The sequence below is a fragment of the Cardiocondyla obscurior genome, unplaced genomic scaffold (assembly GCF_019399895.1).
Source record: "Cardiocondyla obscurior isolate alpha-2009 unplaced genomic scaffold, Cobs3.1 scaffold72_0_91802, whole genome shotgun sequence".
Lineage (NCBI taxonomy): Eukaryota > Metazoa > Arthropoda > Insecta > Hymenoptera > Formicidae > Cardiocondyla > Cardiocondyla obscurior.
Window position 1 is genome coordinate 1 of NW_027228813.1, and position 11,377 is coordinate 11,377.

The following is an 11,377-nucleotide window of genomic DNA, read 5'->3' on the forward strand; positions in this document are numbered from 1 at the left end:
GTTGTCCCAGTTGATATAAAAAGTTCTTAGCTGTAGGTTGGGCTTCGAAAAATAAGTAGAAAAGTCCTATACGGTTTTGTAAGTTAGGCGTAAATAACCGAGAAAATAACATGTAAAGATTTGACGCCCCCCGTGCGAGTAAGAACGCGCCGCTGAAAGCTACCGAGACGCTGGAAGTACGGCCCATCCCACGCGACTTTACAAAAATCATAGATTGGGCGGTTCGGTTCTTAGGCGAGTCGGAGGACGGTGCGCGGGTAAGGGAAGCGACGACGCATGGTGAGGGAAGAGGTTTGGCCGTCCGAAATCACAGCTTACGCTATTATCGCGTTAATGTATATTATCTATTCAAGCATCGAGCAATGCGCGAAGGAAATTGTAGGGTTTATTTTCTATTCGTGTTCGCGATTATTTACTTGATTTAATGTCTTTATTATTATAACTTTAATAGATAAGCAACCTGATGAATAAAGTATTATTTTTTAATTGTTTCGACTATGGAAATTCTATTATTGCGGTATGAAAACGCTATCGTTTCCACACCACCTCGCGAGGTAGATAGCTTGGCGCGTTTTTTTAGTGGTGTCCCCAATAGGCCTAATCCACTGTTAAAAATTAGTGCATTAGCTGCTCAAAATGGTTGCCCTGTTGTTGAATGCATAATCGTGCTCTTTGAATAATTTGACGAGTAGCGCGATGTGCTACGTTCGGCGTAATTGTATTGAAGGCCGCTATGATGTTTTCGCGTACCTCTTCTACATTACGATCGCGCATTTTCCACTCGATTTTTATGTATCCCCACACAAAATAATCGAGGACGTTAAGATCTGGAGATCTTGCTGGCCACGAAATTGGACCATTTCGGCCTATCCACCGATCCGGAAAGTGTCGATCCAAGACCATTCGCGCGCGACGTGAATAATGCGGTGGTGCTCCGTCGTGCTGGAAAATCATCGTTTGCCGCATTTGTAGAGGAAGCTCCTCTAACAAAATTGGAAGATGATTTTCCAAAAATTGCGCGTATCTTTCCCCATCGAGGCGCGGAGGCAAAAAGTACGGACCAATCTGCAAATTAATAATACAAATATTTAAAATTTGGTTTTTTATTATAATTTTTATGTAAGAAAAATACTTACTACTCTATTGCCAATTATTCCTGCCCAGACGTTTAACTTCCATCTAAATTGGAAGGCACACTGACGAACGGCGTGTGGATTTTGATGTTGCCACATAATGAAATTTTTAGAATTAAAAATTCCATTTGGAGTAAAAATTGCCTCGTCGCTCCATAAAATATTGTCAGGAAACGTCTCATCTTGACGACATTGAGCTAAAAAGACTGTCAACATACATTATTAATTATTATTAATTGAGAAATTAAATTAATTATAAGTATCAGTTATAACAAAGTATACATACATATGTACACGTTAGACAAATGTATGTATACGCGTTCTCAACGTATTTAGAGTCAAGCAGGTCGACTAAATGTTGTCGCGTCGATTGTGTACGTACATAACGTTTACATCGACCTGCTTGTCTAACAAGATTAAATGTTTTTTCAAATTAAATGAAAACGATCAAATTGCTTGCAAGATTCACGATTCTGATAATAAAACAACGAATTGCTCGAATTAGATTTAACAAAAAGTTTGCGCGTCGATCGTTTTATTCGCTTTTTCATGTATTTTGTCAAAACAATGAGTTTTAAGAAATGAAAAAATATAAATACCTTGACAAAAGATTGCGCGTTGCATCTGGTCCCGTGGGAGAAGATGTTGCACCCGTTGGTAGTGAAACGGATGCAATCCATCCTCTCGTATCACGCGGTGCACTAATTGTCTTGATACACCCACATTTTCAGCCACGCGCCGCACACTATTCGTCGGATCATTTTCGAACTCGTTTAGAATTGCTTCCTCACGATTAATGTTCCGACGAACACCGCGATCAAATTGCACTAACTGTTGTCTCTGCACACTGACAAAACCCGTATTTCGCGCACGCCGAACGCATCTTAAAATTGTCCCAACCGTTGGATGGGCACGGTTGGGAAATCTTTCGCGATAAATACGGGCTGCTTCTAACGCGTTTTCGTGAGCCATCCCGTAACAGATTAACATATCTGTGTACTTACTAGCTGTATACCGCATTTTTCAATATAAAATTGAAAGCACTTAATGTCTCGCAACACGTTCGTACAAAGAAGCACTCGACTGTTAAAAGAAACAACAATTAAAAGTTATAAATATTGCTTGTGCTGCTTTTGTAACAAGGCGCCTAATATTATAACTAATAATTTTAATACCGGTCGGTAAATACATTCAACTTTTTCGTGTTAATTCTTATTAACAAAAATTCATTTCGTTTTCTTGTATAATTTTTGTTTAATTTTTTTTTTTTTTTGAATAAATTTGACCACTCGCAATTTATTATTAGGCGCCTTGTTACAAAAGCAGCACAAGCAATATTTATAACTTTTAATTGTTGTTTCTTTTAACAGTCGAGTGCTTCTTTGTACGAACGTGTTGCGAGACATTAAGTGCTTTTAATTTTATATTGAAAAATGCGGTATACAGCTAGTAAGTACACAGATATGTTAATCTGTTACGGGATGGCTCACGAAAACGCGTTAGAAGCAGCCCGTATTTATCGCGAAAGATTTCCCAACCGAGCCCATCCAACGGTTGGGACAATTTTCGGCGTGCGCGAAATACGGGTTTTGTCAGTGTGCAGAGACAACAGTTAGTGCAATTTGATCGCGGTGTTCGTCGGAACATGTGAGGAAGCAATTCTAAACGAGTTCGAAAATGATCCGACGAATAGTGTGCGGCGCGTGGCTGAAAATGTGGGTGTATCAAGACAATTAGTGCACCGCGTGATACGAGAGGATGGATTGCATCCGTTTCACTACCAACGGGTGCAACATCTTCTCCCACGGGACCAGATGCAACGCGCAATCTTTTGTCAAGGTATTTATATTTTTTCATTTCTTAAAACTCATTGTTTTGACAAAATACATGAAAAAGCGAATAAAACGATCGACGCGCAAACTCTTTTGTTAAATCTAATTCGAGCAATTCGTTGTTTTATTATCAGAATCGTGAATCTTGCAAGCAATTTGATCGTTTTCATTAAATTTGAAAAAAACATTTAATCTTGTTAGACAAGCAGGTCGATGTAAACGTTATGTACGTACACAATCGACGCGACAACATTTAGTCGACCTGCTTGACTCTAAATACGTTGAGAACGCGTATACATACATTTGTCTAACGTGTACATATGTATGTATACTTTGTTATAACTGATACTTATAATTAATTTAATTTCTCAATTAATAGTAATTAATAATGTATGTTGACAATCTTTTTAGCTCAATGTCGTCAAGATGAGACGTTTCCTGACAATATTTTATGGAGCGACGAGGCAATTTTTACTCCAAATGGAATTTTTAATTCTAAAAATTTCATTATGTGGCAACATCAAAATCCACACGCCGTTCGTCAGTGTGCCTTCCAATTTAGATGGAAGTTAAACGTCTGGGCAGGAATAATTGGCAATAGAGTAGTAAGTATTTTTCTTACATAAAAATTATAATAAAAAACCAAATTTTAAATATTTGTATTATTAATTTGCAGATTGGTCCGTACTTTTTGCCTCCGCGCCTCGATGGGGAAAGATACGCGCAATTTTTGGAAAATCATCTTCCAATTTTGTTAGAGGAGCTTCCTTTACAAATGCAGCAAACGATGATTTTCCAGCACGACGGAGCACCACCGCATTATTCACGTCACGCGCGAATGGTCTTGGATCGACACTTTCCGGATCGGTGGATAGGCCGAAATGGTCCAATTTCGTGGCCAGCAAGATCTCCAGATCTTAACGTCCTCGATTATTTTGTGTGGGGATACATAAAAAATCGAGTGGAAAATGTGCGCGATCGTAATGTAGAAGAGGTACGCGAAAACATCATAGCGGCCTTCAATACAATTACGCCGAACGTAGCACATCGCGCTACTCGTCAAATTATTCAAAGAGCACGATTATGCATTCAACAACAGGGCAACCATTTTGAGCAGCTAATGCACTAATTTTTAACAGTGGATTAGGCCTATTGGGGACACCACTAAAAAAAAAACGCGCCAAGCTATCTACCTCGCGAGGTGGTGTGGAAACGATAGCGTTTTCATACCGCAATAATAGAATTTCCATAGTCAAAACAATTAAAAAATAATACTTTATTCATCAGGTTGCTTATCTATTAAAGTTATAATAATAAAGACATTAAATCAAGTAAATAATCGCGAACACGAATAGAAAATAAACCCTACAATTTCCTTCGCGCATTGCTCGATGCTTGAATAGATAATATACATTAACGCGATAATAGCGTAAGCTGTGATTTCGGACGGCCAAACCTCTTCCCTCACCATGCGTCGTCGCTTCCCGCGCACCGTCCTCCGACTCGCCTAAGAACCGAACCGCCCAATCTATGATTTTTGTAAAGTCGCGTGGGATGGGCCGTACTTCCAGCGTCTCGGTAGCTTTCAGCGGCGTTCTTACTGCACGGGGGCGTCAAATCTTTACATGTTATTTTCTCGGTTATTTACGCCTAACTTACAAAACCGTATAGGACTTTTCTACTTATGAAGCCCAACCTACAGCTAAGAACTTTTTATATCAACTGGGACCTGTATATATATATTGAACTCAAAAATTAAAATTAGAAAAATATTGCACTCATATATATATGTACAAAAATAACCCCTAGTGGAAATGCCAAAAAGAAAAAAAAAATGTAAAATTCTAAAATTAAGAGGTGTCGGAAAAACGGAGATATTCCTGTTTATGCAAATGTTGCGAATTACACCCCAACATTTGTCTAAGTCGGGGGGTGTTACGTCCTCGGACTCCACATCTCCTTTTTTCCGACACGCGTTCAATAAATTAGATAAAAGGAGTAAACCGTGACTATTTGGTGACGAGAGAGAACTTCCAAGCTTTCAGAAGAAATAATTTACACTCTGAAATTCTTATCGCCGGATGCTTAAATGAAACTTAGAACAATCACAGCATAGATACCAACGGGAAATATAAACAGAAAACTCTTTAAAGAATATTAGAAGGAACCTAAAACAATTTGGAATCGATATCAAATATCTGGCGATAAGTGAAGCACTTGAGACCGCGACTACGAAACGTAAATAAAGAGGGTGAAAGCTCCGCAGTCATAAGAATATGACACGCGACCGGATCCCATAAACAAACGCGACCCGGTGATAACGAAAAGGGGGGTCCTTAGGAATTTTTCCCCGACTGTTAATGACAATATTCTGGAAGGTTGGAAGGGGAAGCCATGCGGGCGGAGTTTCGTACAACCGAGTTTTTCTCTCGAGCCAATAGATATCGGGAACTCCTCATCACTAATTAAAAAAGCTAAGGACGAAAACTAGAGCTTAAGAAAATCAGAGAAGGGATGAGATCGGAGTAACCAATAATTAAGAAAAAGGAAAAGTGGAGGGACATGGCCGCCAAATCAGAGCACTGACTTTCTCAAAAATGGAAATCCGGCGCTAGCCCACCCCTTTTCCGAGGTTATTAAACCGCGTGTTCCTGCGGGACTCGCTCTCATTCAGTCTCTGAATTTACGCATATTCATATCAAGCTATAGCCTTCGAGTTGTGACAAGTGACTCCATTGTGTCCACAAGGAAAGTTAAATAAAGAAGTTGTCGAGGACTCGTCCAAGACTAATCGAAGACAGCAAGAAGTAAGTTTCATCATTTATTCTACCTTTTCTCTTCCGTCCGTTTGAAATGGTTCCACTAAGATTTTAAAATTCATATCTTTGAAAATGAACGACGCGGGTTTTGCCAGGGTGCCGTTTGCGTTCTCCGAAATTGGCATCTCTCAAAAGTCCCTTAGGTTCTCCGGTAACTCGACTCGGTTAATGGGCCTCCTCGTGTCAGGGGTTGCGATATGCCGCCAGTAAATGGTGACTATCGAAACCTTAGCTCGAGTAAGGGCCCATCCTGTCGGAGGAACCGAAAGAATCTTTGAGGTGACGTAAAGGGGGATCCGGAAGGAGCGATGCGACGTGTTGCCCTGACATTTCTCCCACAGAAATCATTTTGTTAAATTAAAAATCAAATCAACTCCTTTTAGTGGAATCAAGGAACCTTCGGTCAACCGCGCCCGAAGAAATCGGAAGATCCGCGAATTACGAGAATTGGTCAGAAGTTTCTTTATCAATTCTTATTCGCGGCAGCGCCAAAGGAGCTCACACCAGAACCTTCGAGAGTCAGAAGAGAGCGATCGTGGTCTCCTCTGCCTTCCGTACCTCCCAATTCGCCGAATAACCTCGAAGACCTTGAAACGGAAGAGAATACTCCGGGGCGAACACCATCGCCGTCGCGTCCGAGATCGACCTCGCCCCTCAACCTGAGCCGGAGCTGTTCCGCCCCACTCCCTCCTATACTCCGGACGTTTCTTTGAACTCGTCCGGATCTTCTCCTGGAGTTGCTCCTTGGGCATGCTCTTCTCCCGTCCGGTCACCGACTCCTTACCCTAGGGAACCCGAGGAGGTCGGCTCTTTTGCTGAAGATGAAACCATCTCTTGGCATGAGCCTGACAGCCCGGAGCGTTCCCCTTCCCCCGCCCCAAGCGTAGAGTTCCTGGAGGAGCAAGAGGAACTGAGAGAAGTCGTAGACCCTCTCCTCCTCCGGAGCACCTGCCGTGGACGGATCCCGTCTCAGAAAGGGCTTATACAATAGGCCCCGATTCCTTTGATCCTGAGGAGATCAGGAGGGAAGCCAGGAGGGCGACTCCTGACCATAATATCCTCATCTACTATCCCGGAGTGGAACATCCCTTCCTGGCTCCGATCAGGTTGATCGACAGGGTATTCCCGAGGTCGACGGCCCGGATAACGGAAATTATAGAAATAAACCTAGAATAATGTTCTCCATCCATTATTATTATTGTTAGTTTTTTTAATTATTTTATTCTTAATTCATTTTCTTTCATCTTTTTTCTTTTATTTTTAAAAATGTTTAAATTATATCTTCTATTAAGTCCTCTTTCTCTTTCTTTTTATATCATAATCTCTTTAAATTCATTTAATCTATTTTTTTATTCAAAATTTGTATTCTAATTAAGATTAAAATTACGCATTTTATTACTGGAATTTCTGAATCAGTTATTTATTTTAACCCTGGTATCCTTGTTGCGAAAACCACCTCAGGTTCTATCCCAGGGAATAAGAATTAAATTTCTTTCCCTAAAAAAGAACAAATACAACGCACTAGTTCCTCCACTCAGCCGACTCGAACCCATTCCTAGTGCGTTTACGCGTGGCCCTCCAAATACGCGCCACGCAAGGATCGGCTATTACGTCACTCTCCAAGCCATTTCCTCCTCCTTACCTACTCTAGTGCCTTTTCCTAAGCATCCGAGTAACGGTGAATGAACCCATTTAAAATTTCCATTCTTTGACGTAACATTTTATTAATTTGAAAAAAAGTAGGTGTTCCTAGGTGATCATTTGATCCTGCTGCATGTCTCACTGTTTCAAAAAATCTCAATACATGCAGAAAAATAAAACAAAATAGTAGCATAAATATATGAAATTTAAAAGTAACAGATATAACATGTTCTAATTACAGTAAATTTTAATTTCTACGGTATTAATAAATGAAAAAGTCTTTAGTATCATTTAGCATTATTATTTAATATTTGTTAGATATCGCAGGAACACTAAAAGCTAACCTCGAGTGAATCTTGATTCAAACGTCCAGTCAAAACATAATTAAAACCAATATTTAATGTCAAATACTGTATTAAATCAAGCGTTTACTTTATAGTTACGCAAAGTCTTTCTGCAGTCTGATTTGTTAAAAAATAATTTTTTGGAATAACACCACGTTCGACGTATTGCTGTCAAGTACACAATCGTTCAAGAGATTTTTCTATAACCTATTTAAATTTTGTATTTAGTATACTATCATACATTTTAGCATGCAATAAAAAACTTTAATACTCATGACTTTAGTTGACTATACAAAACGGTAATTGATCAAACAAGGTCGCGCTCGCCGCGTCTATTTCCCACGTCGGGTCGAATAACAGAACTAGGCTGTTTGTTTCTAAAAAATCGCTACCGAGTATCATCGTTTGGTCGCCTGATCCGTCCGTGATGATTATAAATTTTGCCCGATATTTTCCGGCCCCTAACGACATAATATTTATTTCAACTTCCACTTGCCCCAATAATTCTAACGGCTGCCTATTCAAATTTTTTAGTCGCACTGTAGCGGGTGATACCTTTATTTTTTCCGGCTCTATCTCGTCGCGATAAATACTCTCGCTAATTAACGATACGGGACTCCCGATGTCCACTAGCGCGGACCGACGGCATACTCGATCGGCGATTTGATTTATTGTTACCGTAGGACTTACGACCCGCATAACCGCCGGCGCGTCGCTGATTGCCGCCGCCACGTCCATCGTCCGGGCCTCCTCTCTTTCCGGTTGCGTGGAGCAAGCCGCCACCGTCGCGGCTCGGCCAGGCCCTCTAGACAGATCAGCGGGGGATGGTCGGTCTCGGTCTGAGTTTCCCCGTCTTTTCGCTGGGCAGTCGGCCAGGCGATGTCCGGTTTTCCGGCAGTAAAAACACACCGGATCCGCGCGACACTCGTACAGAGTGTGTCCGCGGTGCCCACAATTTCGACATTCGCTGGTGGATCTCCTGGTCTGCTCGCGGCCGTTTTGGCCTGTCCTACTGACCGACGGCCCGGCCGTCGGTCCAGGTCTTGCGGTCTCCTCCAGTCCTTCCGTAATGACCCTTATTTGCTCCAGAAAGTTCTCCACCGTTTTACTCCGGAGCGACAGGGCTGTTGCTCGTAGCGACGGAGAGATTATTTTCCTGATGAGCAGGGCTATTTCATTCTCCGGCGACAACTTGAGCGGATGCATTAAAATTAATTTGTTCACCGTATATTGCCCGAATGTCTCTCGCCCTTGTGCCCACCGCTTTCTTTTTATCTTTAGCATGGTTTTATAAAAAAGGATCTTTTTATAAAACATCTTGGCCATCTCGGCTTTCAGGGCGGTCCACGATTCTATAGCCGCTCCTTTTTGCAGCTCATACCACCGCTTGGCCGCTCCGGTTAGCCGGCTGGAGGCGACCAGCAGCGTTGTGCGATCCGAAGCACCTTAGACAGCAGCGACCTTTTCTACCCGCGCAAACCACGTTTTCACGTCCTCCGAGTCAGTCCCTTCAAGTTCAGGTCTGGGTAGCGGTCCATTTCACTGATACTTCTACCGTCTGTTGCGTTCTGAGGACGCTGTATCTCCCGATGCCGTGCGCATCAACGTCTCCGTCGGCTCGACGGTCGCTGTTCTCCGTCTCTGAGTCGACGTTCCGGCCGTCGGTTTCGTGGGTTGACTCCGCTCGCCGACCATTTGTAGGAGTCGCAGAAACATTTGCTCCTGTCTTTCCATCAATTTTTCCTGCGTCCACAGCAGCTCCTGCCGTTACTGGGCGTTGTTCTTTTGCTGCCGCTCGTACATTTCTCTTTGACTCCTGGCCATTTCAGCCGTCACTCCCGACATGAGCTGGCGCAGCTTATCCTCTAAGGGATCTTCCACCGTTACGAGAGAATTCGCCAGAACCCACGCTGTTTCGCTCCTTGATGAACCAGCGATCTCCGCTGTCGTTTCCTCCTGCGATCTTGTTTTCTCGACGTGCGCTAATATCATTCTCACAATTGATGCTCACGTCGCCTGTTCGCCTAGGCAGGAAGACCATACCTCGCAGCTTCCGCCTTGAGATCGGCGAGAGTCATCTCCTCGAGACGCGTCCGCTCCATCCTCTGTTTAATTCTGGTGTTCGCGTAAACGCTCTCGAGGATTCGCGAGTGCGCCGCAGCTGCTTCAGTGCTCTCACTTGTTGCAAATTTTCTTTTTTTTCCAGAGATTCTGATACCATTTCTGATTAAATTATTGTTGTAAGGTTTTTAATAAAAAGAATTTATAGACGTGCTCTTGTTTTAGCCTTACTTAGTAATATTTTACTTTTTTTAATTTTATTTACACTATATATACTGTCACGTTATATTTTCTCCTCCTTGCGGAGAAAAGTCGCGAGCAAAAAGGCCGGGCGCGGATAGACAATCCGCGCGCCGCCGTGACGAGGAATAGGAGGGAGGAAGGGTCGCAGTTCTTCGGCCGTATCCCGGCGCGGGACGGCGTGATCACACAACGATATGGTTTTTGGGCGACAGGCACGGGCCCTGCCGTTCCGATACTTTTCGCAAAGCAATAGTTTATCAGAGAAAAATGTATATTAATCCAGACTGCCGTCACGAGCGGGAGCTAGCTTCACCGAACGGAGAAGGGCTGGGTATAACGGACGGAATTCGCGAACAAACGGAAAGACGGCACCAAAGAACTTTTACGCGATACCATCAATAGAATGAATAATTAGACCGTTTATTACGGTAGACAAAAAAATTAACATAACAAAAAGAAAAGAACGGAAAAAGTACCGGTGTTAGTTTTCGTACGATCCCCTCGACCCGGGATCAATCAGTACAACACACGAAACCGCGAGCAATCGCGTTATCTGAATCTCGCTTTCGAACAATTCACGCACTGGCTCTGAATGTTGTGGTGCCGGCCACGTGTCTCCCGTACACGCGGTGTTTTCGCGGGACGTCGCAACACAAAAGAATCTACACGTACGGTCGCCCGTCGCTAACAAGAAGTTGAGATTTCTGCCCCAAACTCGGTCGCTGCCGAGGGCTCCCGTGCGGGCGTGTAACACTAAATATTCTCGAACGCCACAATAGTTTTACGCGATTGAACTCTTAACCCAGGTTCCCCGCGGGGTCCGGCCGACGGTGTTCAGACGCCCGATTGTATCTACTCGCTAACGCTAAGTTCTCGCCTCGCGGCAGGTTTCCACAAATCAGTTATCGGGCCCGGATGCCCGGTTAATGTGGCCAGGTATCGTCTGAACACGCGATTGTTTTCCCCGGGAAGCGGAAGGCTTCACAACAGTAATAATGCCGCAATGCGGGTGAAAAACCTCACCGAAAATATGTCTCCTGGGCCTCCCCCCCTCTCTCTCTCTCTCTCTCTCTCTCTCTCTCTCCTTCTCTCTCTTCCCTCCCTCCCTCCCTTTTTCCCCCTTCTTTCTCTCTCTCTCACTGAGAAAAATATTTTGATCACCGTAACAAAATGCATTTGTTACTTAATGATTTGCTAAAAACACGAATTATTAAGTTCATATTGCAAATCATTTCTTTTGATTTGTTATTTTTACAAATCATATATGGTTTGCAACATAAATCAAATTTGTTGATAATATTTGT

The 11,377-nt window shown here is 42.8% G+C and overlaps 2 protein-coding genes across 2 annotated transcripts; one reads left to right on the forward strand and one right to left on the reverse strand.

Annotated features, from left to right (window-relative positions):
- Window positions 1–592: 592 nt before the first annotated feature.
- LOC139112931 (uncharacterized) lies at window positions 593–1,537 on the reverse strand. Its single transcript, XM_070673885.1, has 2 exons — window positions 1,137–1,537; window positions 593–1,065 (listed from the first exon to the last, which is right to left on the reverse strand). The coding sequence occupies exons 1-2, from the start codon at window positions 1,347–1,349 to the stop codon at window positions 616–618; spliced, it is 663 nt and encodes a 220-aa protein (XP_070529986.1). The 5' UTR covers window positions 1,350–1,537; the 3' UTR covers window positions 593–615.
- Window positions 1,538–3,169: 1,632 nt separating this feature from the next.
- Window positions 3,170–4,256, forward strand: LOC139112932 (uncharacterized). Its single transcript, XM_070673886.1, has 2 exons — window positions 3,170–3,570; window positions 3,642–4,256. Exons 1-2 carry the CDS (start codon window positions 3,358–3,360, stop codon window positions 4,092–4,094), a joined length of 666 nt encoding a protein of 221 aa, XP_070529987.1. The 5' UTR covers window positions 3,170–3,357; the 3' UTR covers window positions 4,095–4,256.
- The last annotated feature ends 7,121 nt before the right edge of the window (window positions 4,257–11,377 follow it).